Source organism: Xiphophorus couchianus, chromosome 1 (assembly GCF_001444195.1).
Source record: "Xiphophorus couchianus chromosome 1, X_couchianus-1.0, whole genome shotgun sequence".
Lineage (NCBI taxonomy): Eukaryota > Metazoa > Chordata > Actinopteri > Cyprinodontiformes > Poeciliidae > Xiphophorus > Xiphophorus couchianus.
The window spans coordinates 6,998,745-7,014,282 of record NC_040228.1 but is presented as its reverse complement, the minus strand read 5'-3'; the positions used below and the strand labels follow the sequence as shown (position 1 = coordinate 7,014,282).

Sequence of the window (15,538 nt, the reverse complement as noted above, 5' to 3'; positions counted from 1 at the left end):
TTTTTATGACGTCATCGGCTGAGATTGGAGTGGCTTGCTGCTATTTGACGCTTCTGGCTTTCTGGATTTCTGTTAGTGTCTGTAGAAATGGAAGGAAATAGTGTGCAGTCTTTTCATTTAAAAATAATTATTTATTTAGTTGTAATAAGGTCGAAAAATCCCATTACTGATTCACAGATTAAGCAATTTTTTTTAAACAGAGGATGAAAACCTCGCTTTAATTTTCTTGCGTTACTACTCTCCTGTAAAAATCCCTTATACTACTTGTAGCAATACATTTTTAAATATTTGTGTTGAATTTTAAGTTGAAGCAAAACCAACTCATAGTTAGATTGCAGGTAAAACATCTGTAAGCATCATTTCACTAATTCAGAGGTAGATTTAGGTCTGGGTCTAACATGCATATGCTTTGACTCACAACAAACTATGTTATGAGTTGTAGGTTGAATTATTTCTGTCTCATCTGACCAGACATGCCCACTGGTTGCTTCTCTGATTAATCTTCTCATTGCCCACAATGTTGTTTTAGATCGACAGCCATGTCTTAGTAAGTTTACACTTGTGCCATACGCTTTACTGAATTTTTAGATGATATACTGAACAGTTTGCCATGTATTGTCAAACCTTAGAATATTTTTTTTATAGTCTAACTCTGCTGTAAGCTTCTCCACAACATTCTCCCAGACTGGGTTGGTCTCAATGATGCCGTTCGTTGACTGATGTCAACGAATAGTTGACATTAGATTAATGTTCCCTACTAAGATTAAATTTCACACAGGTGTATTCGGTTGGATAATTATGAATGCCAGTGATTATACCGGATTTTATGTGGGGGCATCACATCAAATGGGTCTAAATGCAAGTATACACCAGACTTTTCTGAATTTGAAACAGAGTTTCCGCTGGTTTCCCCAAATCAAATTTAAGACCTTTTTAAGACCATTGTGCACGAAATTTAAGACGTGTATCATGACAGAAATATACAAAAGAAAATTGTATATTTTATAGAGATGCCAAGCTTTTTTGCCCAGAGTGCACTTAGCACCGCACGGATTGGCAACAGAAGACAAGCTTACTCCAGTCAACTGGCAATAATTTACACTTACCACTAAGAGACACAAACAAGCTAGCTAGCCAGTAATGGTCTATTAGCAGCTGGTTAGGGGTAGCCTCAACCACCTTGAGTCACAGAATGTAATGAAGATGTCTGCATGTGATTCAAACTTTTGCCTGACAGAAAAGTCTCACAAGAAAAATAAACTACATAAAAGAGTAAATAGTCATATCATGACCAAATTTAAGACCTCTGATTAACGTATTTAAGGCCAACTCACATTATTTTAATAAATTTAAAACGTATTAAGGCCTTAATTTTGAATACATGAACGTAAAACGTTTTAAGAATGAAAAGCCATGTATACTATTTATTGATTGCACTACTTTTATGTTCATATTGTCAACCTCAAATCTTCATAAAATACACTAAAATTTCTTGTTGTGATGTAAACCTTCAAGTGGCTTGAAGGCCTGCTTCACTTTTGTTAACCTGTTAAAGCGTCTGCTGATTCATGTACAGAGTCCACACAGTGAAACAAAACTACAGGGTCAACTCTGGCATCGCGTATCCATCACCTCAATGCAGCACCACCAGGTACAAACTGGGACAAAGAGGGCTTCGCACACCCAACTCCCCCAACCCCCATTTAATCAGCACTGCTCTGTTCCACAAATGGCGACACTTACAGCCAGTGCAAACAACAAACTGCTTACTTGGCACATCATCTCGCTTTACTACAAACCACAGCAACATGTGCAGCGGCATCGCCGTGGACCGACACCAGCTGCACGCGTGCTGCCTTTGCTCTTCATCACCCCACCTGCAGACACGTCCTTAACAACTATTGACGTGCAATATAGTAATAATTCCTTTTCAACAGGGGAAATAGAAGATGGATATGTTCCACTGTCCCTCCCGCGCCGTTGAAGTCTCATTTGTTGAGAAAAGCTTTAAAACAAACTGAAATATAAGAAGAGAATCACCAACACGGAGAGAGACGACTCACACTGCATCACCTGATAAATAAAGCATGTGCCTGTTTGGCTGGTTTACCTGTTGGCATACAGATGTGCAGCGAGACCGACAACAGCAGGATGCAGCTCTGATATTTAGCTACATGAACCCATCAGATGTTTAAAATAAATAAATAATTAGCCACCTGTAGTCCAGGAAACAAATGGGAAATGTAGGAAAAAAATATTTTAAAAAAGCCTCTGTTGTGATGCTCTCCCTGAATGAACCGGCCGACGAATGAGGAGGAGGAAGAGGCGGAGGATTAGAAGAGCCAGGCCAGCATTCCAGGGATGTGATTTATAGATCCAAGTCCTCTTTAAACAACATCCCCGACGTATGGACAGACAGGTTGGCCGTGTAGGATCAGAGCTGGAAGAAGAAGAAGAGAAGAAGGCTACTGGAGGATGCAGGCAGCATTTAGTCCTTTGTGCGTGGTGTCAGCAAGGATTACCACTGTAGATGAGGAGGAGGAGGAGGAGGAAACGGAGGAGGAGAGCGAGAGCGCTGCGTTCAGCCTGACGTTCCGCTGCTTTCGTATAAAACTGGGCCAGTGGGCTTTGCTCTGTGCATGCTGTATTCCATCACTGGGTGGGGGGGGAGGTGAGCGTGTGAAGCAGACGCGTTGCCTTTATGGGCCAATATGTGCAAACACATGCGCATCAAAAAGCTCTGCATAAAGATGTACAGCCTCCCCCCCCCCTTTCCTCTAGTAGCCTGTGGGGACACTATTCGCCCTACTGCCAGCCAGAGAGCAGAAGACAAGAGGGGAGGGGGGAGGGGCGCACATTACAGGGGCATGGTCTGGATGTTTTTCCTTTTCTTTTTTTTTTTGAGGGAAAAAAAATGGGTGTGGCTGGAGGCAAATCTGACAAATGGACACCTGTCACAATTTTCAATTTCAGGCTTAAAAAATCTTTTTTTATTATTATTATTATTATTATTTTTATTTTGCTACGTCCGCTGATTCCCTAAAGCACAGCCAGGAAGGAGCAAAGAGGGAGACTGTCTGCATGCTTCCCGAAGCTTTCATAGCCTTGGAATATTTACTTTAATGTGGCCACAGCTGCAAGAGACAATATGGTTACAAAAAAAGAAAGAAAAAAAAAAAAACAGACGACGCAGCGTTCTGCTGATCCCGGCAAACACACGTGAATCTATACAGCTGGCATTGGCAGGACAAGCACAGGCAAAAGAATGAATGGGTGTTTAGGAAATGGCTGAGACACAAGCTCATAATGAAGTTTATTACGGCACACTGCAAGCTGGTGAACAAAGCTATCGCTGTCCAATGCAACATTCATGTTGGTGTGAAACACATGAAGGGAGGCATTCAGTCCCACAGCTCTTCTCCGCTTCACGGTTAAAAATAGAAAAACATTTCAGCAGATGTCTGTCATCAGAGTCAGAGGGGAGATTAAAGGTAAAGGCTTACTGCCAAGCAAATACCAATGAAATGGATAATAAGTCAAAAGTTTCAATGTAGCGAGCTGCAAGGCAGAATGACTAGATCTCTAGTCTAAAAACTAAAAGCAACTATGGTCCAACGAGCTGGACAAAAACATAAATGACATTATTTATAAAAATCAATGTAAAAAACCTTTTCATTTTATAAAATTCAGAATTTTATAAAACGAAGGACTTAATGTGTTTGATTTTTTTTTGTATGTTGTTTTTGTACAAGCACTGGATAGGCTCTGGCTGAAAGGTGCTATAAAGTTGCCTTTAGCTTCCAGTTGCTGAAGTAAAGAGCAAATATAAATGTTTCTATATTCAAACGTCTTCTTTGAATACTTATTTACACTTGAGAAATGTTAAAATCTAATTCCAGTTACTTCATATTATTAAACATAGACTTGTAGTTTGATTCTGAAACTTAAGACATGGATTAAATGCCCACTAAATATTTATTACACTATAATAAGTACAAATATTTTGACGTAAAATCAAAGTGCTGCAAATTTCCTAAAAAAAAGTAAGTGAAGTTGGTATCTTAACTTACTACACACGTATGTGTGGATTTATGCATCCACACATATGTCCCTGACCGTTATCCGATTTTTACTTAACTCTAAACAAAGGGCATCAAAGGACAATGCTGTTTGTTGATGCATTTGCTGGTTGAAAACTGTAGGAGTTTACAGCTGCGATGCATTTAGCAAGCGGAAAAAAACACCCAAGCTTTTCCACGTCAAAGGAAGATTAGCTAACTGATTGGTTTATCACGCTTTGGCAATTACAGTCGCTTCCTTATGCTGACTGACCCAAAAATTAGCATCAAGATTAGAACTGGGTTTATATTATAAAGAGCAAGAAAAGCCTTTTTACAGAACAGGGCATATAACACAACACAAGGGCACCAGGCGAAGGGCATGTCTGACGCAACAAAAATGCTAACAAAGATATTATCTCTCAACAATGTTTTGGGTCAAACCCTTAACATCCTGATAAGCAGCTAACTCCATGTTTACTGGCATCTCTCAACTCTCAGGAGCATCAGTTCTTTCTCACAAGGAGCCAATTCACCTGTAGGCATAAAGTAATCATAGTCACTTGTTTTCAAATTTGTATTTTCACTTTGAATGAAAATTAATACAAAACTGTACTGATTGTAAGTTGCATTCTTCCGTTCAGACGATGCAGATACTGAAACTGTCTGAACTAGACTAAAACTTATTCTTGATTCACTCTCAATACTAAGACAAAGCAGCAGTTTTTAAAATGATACCTTAATGTTTTGCAAGAAAATAAAGCCTTTGCTTTTATCTTTCAACAGTCATAATAATTTTTATTATTTGATCAATGAATGAAGTCACAGCTATGACTACAATATCGGTGCGTTTAGTATTGCATTCACAAAGGATTGCTTGGGTACTTTTCTGGAGTGGTATAATAATTCACTTATTAAGTAAAACTCGCTTTACCAAGAATATGTCTACATTTTAGTTTTAGTCAAGTTGTTTTCAATTGATATGCTCTAATCAGAGATTAGCACAACAAATACTTAATAACAACAACAACAACAATAATAATAATAATAATAATAATAAACAGCAATAAAATAACATTGTAAAATTCTCTATTTATTCAAAATAACTAAAGTATAAGCCACTGCCATAATCTGCAAACGCACCAAACAACAGCTTGTACTTTGACATACTTTTGGAGGGGTTGATAAAAATGAAATCAAGATTTGGGGTTTATGTTTTGAAAACTACTACCTTTATCACCATGTAGTGGTGACCAGTAGTACATATTTATCTTTCTTCTATTTATTATAGTCCTTAAGAAGAAAAAAAATGTTAGTCAGAATTGTTATCAGGAGTCCAGAGTTTAAACAAAACTGGTATAACGGCTGTAATAAAATGAATAAATAAATAAATATAAATGAAACATGTATATGTTTCATTGTGGTTCATATCACTGTCTTACCAGATCAGACCAGCATCTTCCCAAAGTTGGTAGCTGTTCTTCTGAGATTAATTCACACATTTTGCGCTCATATGCTGAACCCGTTCCACAGTTTGGTAATCCTAACTGACATAAACCGGAAAAGTGTAGTCTGACTTTCCATTTATCTAAAAAACGCTCTTACGCTTTTCTTTCAAATTTTCCAAGTTCCTGCTCACTGTCATTCACAAAAGTCCAGACAAGTCCTGTAAAGTCCAGGACTCTCTTTTTAAAAATCAGGGCTTTTGTGTGGTTTTCCCCCACTTTCAGTCAGGTGACAGTCAATGCACGTCTTTGAGAAGCAGAAGCAGAAGCAGAGGCAGAGGCAGAAGCCTGCAGCTTGGCCGGTCCTGACAGGTCTGACCCCACATGCAGCCCGCCTCCAGGCAGAGACAACACCTTTCCCGTTACTCCCAACCGACACTGTCAAAGCCACACGGTGGATTCACCCGTTTTCAACACATAACTTAAAGTCATGACATTTTTTATCTTATTTTATTTTATTTTTTTGTCAGACAGGAGCATCTCTAAATCAGAAGAAGAAACAGCTTCCTCAACAATACGTCCCTATTAGGATTGTCATAATGAGCCATTTTTTAACAAGAAAATTAACTGCACCCCCGCAAATCTCCACTGAGGCATCCCACATTTTAAACAAACTCATATTTATGCATATAGATGCGGACACTCTGCTGTACTTCTCATCGCTTCAAAGCATAATCAGACTGTACGCAGCTGTAAGCCTGTCTAAGGCTGACGCTAGCTTGCTAACAGCTGCCCTGCCGTAAACTCAACTTCCCTCGCAGCGGGTCCACTTACCGGCTCCTTGTCAAGAATGTTCACTTTGCAGTCAAATGAAACTCCATACTGTCGTAAACTAATAACCCCGACTTGGTTTGTTTTAGGATAAATATGTATTTACAAGGCTGAGAGGTTTTGCTGCACACAGCCATGACAACACTCCCATGCATTGCGTCACTGGTCATGCTGCCTTCACTGGCTGCTCGTAACAAGCAGCATTCTTCATGACAGCTGATTAAAAGAACCCAAATATAGATATCCGGGGTTTAGTAGAGGTTTTGTTAGTAACGTTTGCGGTTTATAAGAAATACGTCAAAATGAAACAGCAAATAAATGAACATGTTTGCTTTGTGTATGTTTATTAAGGTAATTCGTGTATTGTTAGTTTGTTATTTGCTTTATTGCTTCACGTCAGTTGGCACCCCAAGTAAAGGTGTGAACCAAAACTTTAAAAGACCAGATAATGCTGCATTTTTGCTTATGCAGCATTATCTCACTGGAAATTAGAGAAAAGTCCGACCTCCATTTTCAGTACGCGTATTACGTGCAGGAAAAATCCTAAATGTAGAAACCAACTGATTTTAGTAACATCACTATAACAATAATAATAATCAGTTTTATTTATAATGCCTTTTATGTCTCCAATTGAAATCACCTCACTGAGGGCACAATGCTGGCACCACGCTGTACAGTTGTTTTGCTGTTGTGATGTTGTTTTGTTTGGTTTTTTCTAGCAGACGAGCACTCATAGCATTTGACAAAGTCTGAGCACAGAAAGAACAATTTGTGACCATTCTGCTTTGTGAAATGTCTGTAAATCCTTTCTTCTCTGAAAGCTTCTTCTCCAGTCTCATTTTGTCCTTTCTTCGCCTCACCATGTGTTCTCTAAAGGGCAGATGTCTGAGGATTGGAAAAAAAGATGGAAGAGATGGATTTTGTCTTCCAAAAGACCCGATGACCTATTTTCAGGGGGTTTGTTGTTTTGTTTTTGTGTTTTTTGTTTTTCTGGTTTTCTGGCACACTCCTCAAAGATTTTTTGTTTAAAATATCCTGGTATTGCAAGGTGTTCATAGTGCTTTGCACAAGATTTCCAAAACATTTGGGAGAAAAACAGTCCCAAAGCATCACAGACTCCAAAATAATAGTGGGCATTAGGTATTTTTCAACATATTCCTTCCTTGTATCATATCCAACTTGCTTGAACTGTTTGTTGCCAAAAAAAAATTTCTGTCAATCTATCGTAACTAAACCACACAGTTTCAGTTAAAATCCTACAAGAGTTTAGCAAATAGCATATGTTTTCAGGTCCTGGCATGCCTCTTATCCAAACATTTGACCTGGAGATACCATCTACTGGTTGTCATAGAGACTTGGTGATTCCAAAATGTTTGCTGACGTTCTCCAAATGTGAGCTTTTGAGATGTTTTTGTGCCTTCCTATGTATCCACAGTTCTCTATGCATAACAGTGTGCGGTGGGTCCTTATCCAGCCAGTCAGTGGCTAAACGAAATTACCTTCTGTGTGACACCATTTTTGTACCTCAGGAAGTCATGGATTACAAATTAGAAGTTTCTAGAAACTTGGAAAAACTTTAAAACATAAAATATAAACACTTAGTTACGTTTACCCAGAATGGATTGTTAGGGGTGGTGGTAAGAGATACAGTATTTGAACTAAATTAACAATTTTTAGAAATATATTTCAGAGACGGTGGTTGTCAGCTTATGCTGCCCGCTTGTACTGCAATAAAATTACTTATCTGTGGCCAGAGTTGATCTGGGTGTTTGATGAGTCACACTAAATTATGTACATAATGCTTATAGTGTCTGTTGTTGTCTCGTGGCTTCTGCAAAATATAGCACAAGCCACGTCAGATCTCCAAGTCTTTCTTCACTTTCAGCATTATTTACCTTGTCACTTACATGACAAGGTAAATGTATGAAACGATGTACTCTAGAAAAGATTACAAAACAACTTTGAAAACCGTGTTGTTGAAGCATAAATGAAAAGGGCATCTGAGGACAGCAGTATTGTAAAGACACAGCAATTCTATGATTGCCGGAAAATAAAAAGTGATGCAAATACAAATATTGATTTCTTTGGGACCAAATCACTAAAACTGCTGAAGTGAAATATCTGGTCACAGATATTTCACTTAGATATTAGAGATTTTAGCATATATTTACTCAAACATGGAACAGCTGCCAATGTGCTGGTTCAATACTGCCCCCTGCTGACATGTGACATGTTTTTCTTCTTTTATTATTTTTTGGTAAATCTAGTTTTCAACTAAACTGTGATGCTATATTAAAATGTGTATATCCTTAAACTTTTTATATTACCAGGCCCACTATACCTTATAAAAACGGTAATGTAGACTTGAAAGAAAATAATGTTGCTATCTTTTAATATGGCAAAAGAGGTGTTGTTTCACAAAACTGATCAATAGAAGAGACATGTATAATAATAAAAGCTAATTACAAATTTCACAGAACCAGGTTACTTGCAGCAATCCTCCCACCCCCTTAATCCCCACCTACAAAAACAAAATGTTTTTAAATTTGCTGTCTTTCATATTGATATAAACTGGTCTAAAATAAGCAAATTTGGCACAAAAGTTAAGATTGAAGAAATTTCTGAGGTGCCAATTCTTTTCACAGCACTGATCAGATATAAAGCAAAAATGTGTTCAATGTTTGTAAATATTCTGAAATATGCTTTCATATATGTATAAAAAAAACATTGAAGACATTTTTGCTCTACATCTGATTTTAATGCAAAGTGTCAGTACTCAAGTAAGCATCTTTTGACCAAAAACAGAGACATTGTAGATCAGCACAAGTGAGTTTTATTACAATGACCTCAAATTATTTGGCTCTTGAGAAATAAAAATGACAAACACCAAATGGACTCTGAGTACCATAAAAACAAAACAAAACAAAAAAACAACATAATGTTGAGGAGTATGGTTTATTATATTTGTGCTGATATCATGTACTTTACTACAAATCCGGCAGCTGCAGATTTGCTTTTCTCTTAACAGATTAAAGATGGTTTAATACTGTCAGAAACCTGCTTTGTTTTGTCACTTTGAAAGCTAAACTTTTCAGCTTATAAATTAGCAAATAAATTAAAGCCAGCACAAGCCTTTAGACTTTTTGTTTTTACAAATAAAAAGAGGTACTATAAACTAGTGAATAATAAACAAGAGTTTCAATGCGTTGACTCTAAAGAATCACAGTAGCGGCAAGCTGCCGGGAGGCGCCAGAATGATCCCAAAAACGTAGAAGAGTCCCATGAGGAGGTTGAGCTTGGCAGTTTTTTGGGGGATCTTGGCGTAGCAACGACTCCTGAACTGCTTCTCCAGAGGGAAGGCCATTGGCAGGGTGAGCAGCGGTAGAGCCATGCTGATGGTGTACCGGGTGGCGAGGATGCAAAACAGCACGTACGGGACGAAGAGCAGGAGATTGTAGAGGACGTAAGACAGCGTGGGGCCTATGAGGATGGCCAGCGTGACGATGCCGGCTTGCTTGTCCGAGTCCATGTCTCTTGTGTTGTTGCTGTGCAGGATGGCTTCTGTGTTGAGGGCCAGCGGGATGGCGTAGACCAGCGGCAGCACCGACAGGTAGCCCACCTGCACAGCATGGGCGAACATCACCGCCAGGGGGCCGAAGGTGATGAGGATCACTATGTCTCCCAGGGCAACATACTTGAGGCCGATGCCTGGGGAAAAGAAAAGAAAGAAAAATGGTTTGGTTTGTAGGCTGGGTATTGAAAGGCAGTTTATGATGAAAGTTCAGTGTCGCAGGTTTGAATAAGAAGAACAAGCATACACCGCCTCACAGGTTATTTTGCTTTTAAGCATCACATAATAAAGCCTGGTCATTATAATGTAGCGAACTCATCTTTATATTCCTGAGGAAGCACATGTACCTTGGCCATAGCTGCTGACAAATGCTACAAAAATTTCCAGAATTTGTTTTGTTTAGTAATGGTGTAAAACTTAAGCCACAAGATTTTTTTTGTGCATTTCAATTCAATATCTTTAGATGGAAATTGTATTTTATTGAATCATAATGTGAAAAGGTTTTTGACTAGGATCTAAAATAATGTGTGCACTTCCAAGTAGAACATTTATATTTTTCAATTTGGAACAAAAACTGCAAATATGTGATGCAGAAATAAGCAACAGATAAAAATTCTACTTTATTTTATGTCTTTCTGCCTCTTTCCAGCATTAATTTATTGTTAGAGTCAATATTTTTGCTTCACTATGTACTATTTGATGTAGAAACAAAAAGCTTTATTCCAACCATATTAATGTCTGATTATTTTGGCAAGAATGAGTAAAGAATTAGAGAACAGAAATGAGAAACATTGCTCCCTGTATTGCATAGGAAGCCATTCTGCATCTCCTTTCACTATTCAGTTTGGGCTTTGTCAGGTCTAAATACCTATTAGAGACAATTTTACACAAACACAGGAAAGACAAGAGAGTTAGATTCTTTGTTTCTCGCAAGGAGAACGGACAGAGATGTGCTTTCAGTTACAAATCTCCTACCGCTCTGAAAAACACATCTCCCGCTCTTCTGTTTTATTGATTTTAGGAACCCTGCCACACGGGGCGCTGCAACTCTAGGGGGTGGGGTCAAAGCATTTTAGTTGCAGTGCTACAAGACAATCACTAAACTAAACACATGGTATCTACAATCTAAATCCTTCCTGCTCCAGGCACGGCGTCGAATAGGACACGTTGTATAGCTTCAAAGCCTCCAAGCACGGCGTCGAATGGGACACGTTGTATAGCTTCAAAGGCTACATAATACAACAAATATTTGATAATACTAAAAATATAATTTACCCAACAGGCTTTCTCCCATTGAGCTGGATTTCTCCGCTAGAATTTCTACTGGGTTGATCAGCAAACAGAAGGAGAAAGTTATGAATAATGACAATAATGTTTTAAAATTTGAGTCTGACTGTAGGTGTAGCAATGGCAGCAGAGAAAGGGAAGGAAGCAATTCAGTCTGTGTTGGTCACGCTTCCAAATATTAAATTAACATCAACAGCTGCCTCATTCAGATCGGCACTTTTTTCTTTGCAGAGAAGGATGGTTATGTGCAGAGCAGGCGATTTCTGTGAAGCTCTTTAGCGTCAAACTGGCGCATTGCATACGTCACTGCCAAATGTTAGTGATTAGGTAAAATTTCAAACTTCTACACAGACGTTTCTCAAGACCCAAGTGAACCTCCAGCAAGCAATTGTTTCTCAAGAGCCAAGACTCCAGACCCTCTGTACAAAGAAAGGAGTAGTACAAATGGCTGGTTATTTCTCTAATTTTAAATCTAAAAATGATTACTAATCACCCACATATACTGTTCACATTCCTGCCATTTTACAAAGACTTTATTTTAAAAGATACCAATATGCAATGTCCCCTACAGCTAAAAGAAAAACATTCAGGTTGGAAATCTACTCACCTCCAGTGTATAAAAAAGAGCTGGAAAGACCCCCAAAGTAAATAAGGGCGAGGTGCTCCAGCTTGAGCGTCGATAGGAAGTAGAGGAGAGTGGCGCACAGGCACCCCAAGGAATACAGCAGCGCACCGAACATGACGACATCCTGTGGTGCCAGAATTTCATCGACGAGAGTCCTGTCGTCACTCTTCTTGTGGTCGATTCCTTTGGAGAAGTCGTAGTAGGTGTTCACAAGATTCCCGGCGCCGTGGACCACGAGGACGGCCACGGCGCACACCATCAGGACCACCAGGTCCACAGAGCCGTCCAGCTTGTACGCCAAGGCACTGCCGAGGGCCACGGGTATGAGCGAGGCACTGAAGCTCCACGGCCTCAGCGCTAGCACGTAGGCCGCGCACTTGTGTCTGACGTCGGAGGCGACGCGGGCCATCCTAGAGACGTGGTTGGCCGTGGCAGGGTGGTCTGATCTCGAGTTGTTGGCGTCGGTCTGCCACTGCTGGCCATTGTGACCATTCGATCCAGCCAGCACAAATGTCTCCACTCTGTTGTGCCTCTGATCTTTAGCCATCTTCCTCAGCATGAGCAGCGTTAATTAATCTGGTGTTCCTGTGGGGAAAGAAAATATAAAACAAAGCAGGAAGCTGACATTCAGAGTAAGGGTGGGAAATATGGATTTCCACTTCGATCACAATTTTTCGTGGTGTTTACATCGTACCTAAGAATTACATCGATAACCTAACCGTACACTTAGTGTTTAACAAAATATTTATGAAGTTACAGCTCCACAAAAACTGTAAACAACAAAGCCATCCTTGAACAACCCAGGAAAAGTAAGAGTAGTAAAACATCTTGCAAATTACAGCAACAAAACTGTAAGGGACTAAGGATCTATGCAACAAGACGGTAGTAACAAATACAGACTGAAACATGTTATTCACAATATTGTCTGTAGATATTATTCAACTAAAAGGCTTTTAAAACTGTCATGAAGTCTTTTTTTTTAGACTTGCTTTGTCTCTTTAATCTAAAAATAAGGAGAGGCTAGCTGCAGTCATGTGCCAGGGTCGTTTTAATAAACGAAAAGGAACCCAAAATGGCAAACAAAATTGCAGGACTGACCTCACGAAAATCCTCACAACTTGCATCAAAGTACACAGCCCAGCTCAATAAAATATGATGATTTGAATTACTGTATATTTACAGGTGGGATGGTATGTGTTGGCGTGTGTGTTGCTAACTTGTCAACTGGAGGCGTAAAGTTGCTAGAGTGTGGAGAAAGGTAAAAACAGCAGCGCAGCCCCAAGGCATTACACTCCCACCACCCAGCTCTACTGTAGGGAACACACCTGAATTTGGACTTCTCACCTGGTTGCTGCCACACAAACTTCACACCATGTGAACCAAATAAGTTGATCTTGACATCATCAGACCGCAGGTTCTAGTTTCAGGGTCGTGGCAATCTTCTTGTAGCCTATAGTCCATCTTTATGTTTGGTAACAATTCTTGTTTTCAAATCCACTGTTTGTGTTTTTTTTTTTACCATGTTAAGCTTCCAGTGACTAGTATAAGAGAGCACTGATGCGATAACAACAAATTTAACACGCCTGCTACTCCATTCACACCTCAGAGCTTGTAACACTAGCGGTTTAGACATTAATGGCTAGGGAATAGCAAACTTACATTATTATACGAACTGGCTGCCTCAAGTACAATATATTAAATATTGTCCCATGATAAAGATACAATATTTACAAACGTGAAGTGAGGGTTGTGCTCACTTTTGTGGGATGCTGTACCTGTTTTGTTTCCGGATCAGAATCTATACATATGGGGCCGAGTTCTTTTAAAATATGTTTAGACACATTTTAAATCTGAACATCAACGAGCCTTAAGCGTAATGCTTTAAACTCCTATTCAAACACTTTTGCTAAAAGCATGTAGACCATGTCTGACACAGTTAGATAAGTGCTTTTCACAGTGATGTCGTTCTTTACGCTCATTCTGATTGGGTCTCTTGTCGACCATGCGGGATTCTGCTCGAAACTACATTCAGGTGAAGCCAGCTCGGACAGTCAAACGAACTGACCCTAACTGTTGAGATTATAGGATTAGAGCTAATAAGCTAGCCGCCTAGCCTTAAGAGGGGTAACTTAGGGCGGTGAATATCAGTGACGGCAGTAGCTCTTACCTGCTACGTCTTTATTATCCGACCAGAACCCGGTTTCTCTCCGCTTAAAATCATATTTCTAAGCTCAACGAGCCTGGCGCTGCAAAAAGCAACGACAAAGTCTACGTGTCAACTCCGAGGGTAAAGTCACTGGTTGGCTACGGAACGCTTTTTCTCCCACACGAGCGCGACGACGCGTGAGGGACAGAAGAAACTGTGTATCTCGCACAATGGTTCCGCCCTGAAAATATGTTAATAAAATAAGACGCGGATGTGCAGGGTTGTCAATTAAAATGTACAAATTCGGTTATAATTAGTTATAAATAAATAAATAAGTTTTTTTCCTTTGGTTCATTAGGCGTTAATAACGGAAAGGGGAACAATGTATTTGCTAATAGAGGTCAATGTCATTGCTCCCAAATTATAGTCAAGCAACAGATTATTATTTGCATGCAAATATTTTCTCCCAAGACTAAGTAGTTGTAAATAAATCACTGCATAATCATTAAATACCTTGCGTCAGGTGCAATAAAGTAGAAAGTGCTGCTGATTTATATATAAAAAAAAGTTTGTTTGTTTTTTTATTTAGTTTGGACAAGCTCTTGGGCAAAATGTATAAAGCAACAATAACATAAAAAAACCCCAAAAAACAAGAACTCACTGATCCAGGCTTTACGTTCTGTAGTTTGCTCTCACATGGCCTCATTGTTCTTGTTAGTCTTTGGACCCTCAGTTCTCCATCTTGCACAGCTGGACTTCATGTCAACCTGAACGCCTGTGTACATATCTCACAATCGACAGCAAGCCTAGATCTATCACTGGCACTTTTTGTCTTGCATTCCCCCATAATAGTAAGCATTTGTACTTTCATTGCTTCTACAAATTTAATTATGCAAACCTCATTCATTTCTACCAAATAATATTATATTGCATGGTGAAATGCTTGCCTGTTAAGCCAATGGTAACTATTAGTACAGCAGGTAATACTAGCTATTCCTAGTTAACTTTTATATCACTTTTAGTAATAGCTACTTCCTAGCTGAGTGTCTTTTCATCACATTGTATGACTCGTTTCAATGTGAATAATGACACTCTCGTATTTTCTGATTGTCTTTTGCTTTTGTTCTGAGGATGTTTCACGCATTTTGTTTTTCTTTGAAACACCAGAACTCATCTTCTTCTAAAACAGTAATGATGTCTGAAAGCATTTGCAAGCTATAACTTGCACTTTTATTTTACTTTGGGGGTATTGGTTCCTTCTTTGCTGAGTGGCCTTTCAGCCCATGGACTTGTTTCACTGTCTTGCCATCTTTGGCCAGCATCTTCACAAAGTCTTTTGTTTTTGTTCTAGGACAGATTCATACATTATGCACCTCTAAGTGTCTATCTCTGGGATGCAGAAACTGTCTCCTTCCTGAAAATTATTATGACTGGACATTCCAGTGGTGTTTATATGGGTGGATAATTGTTTAAACAGATGAATGTGATACCTTCAAGCAACTGGAAATAGTACCCAAAGATGAAACAGTCTTGTAGAGGTGCTCTAGTCTCTTCTTGATATCTTGGCTGATTTCT

The 15,538-nt window shown here is 39.2% G+C and overlaps 2 protein-coding genes across 4 annotated transcripts in view; both read right to left on the bottom strand.

The window, feature by feature from the left end:
- Window positions 1-6,496, bottom strand: part of mib2 (MIB E3 ubiquitin protein ligase 2) — a 51,033-nt gene extending 44,537 nt beyond the window's left edge. Inside the window, exons 1-2 of one of the 2 annotated variants that reach the window (XM_028015831.1) lie at window positions 6,338-6,496; window positions 2,111-2,440 (exon numbers count right to left, since the gene is read on the bottom strand). In XM_028015831.1, coding sequence (XP_027871632.1) covers window positions 2,111-2,120 — 10 coding nt within the window. In that variant the 5' untranslated portion in view covers window positions 2,121-2,440; window positions 6,338-6,496. The remainder of the gene's footprint in view (window positions 1-2,110; window positions 2,441-6,337) is intronic. The other variant, XM_028015841.1, reaches the window with a different exon arrangement.
- A 2,574-nt stretch (window positions 6,497-9,070) lies between these two features.
- Window positions 9,071-14,171, bottom strand: ubiad1 (UbiA prenyltransferase domain containing 1). Of its 2 annotated transcripts, none has more exons than XM_028023148.1 (3): window positions 13,985-14,171; window positions 11,800-12,402; window positions 9,071-10,042 (listed from the first exon to the last, which is right to left on the bottom strand). In XM_028023148.1, the coding sequence occupies exons 2-3, from the start codon at window positions 12,374-12,376 to the stop codon at window positions 9,555-9,557; spliced, it is 1,065 nt and encodes a 354-aa protein (XP_027878949.1). In that variant the 5' UTR covers window positions 12,377-12,402; window positions 13,985-14,171; the 3' UTR covers window positions 9,071-9,554. The 2 variants fall into 2 exon arrangements, with proteins under 2 accessions (XP_027878949.1, XP_027878958.1); XM_028023157.1 differs by lacking the exon at window positions 13,985-14,171 and adding an exon at window positions 13,162-13,978.
- Between the last annotated feature and the right edge of the window lie 1,367 nt (window positions 14,172-15,538).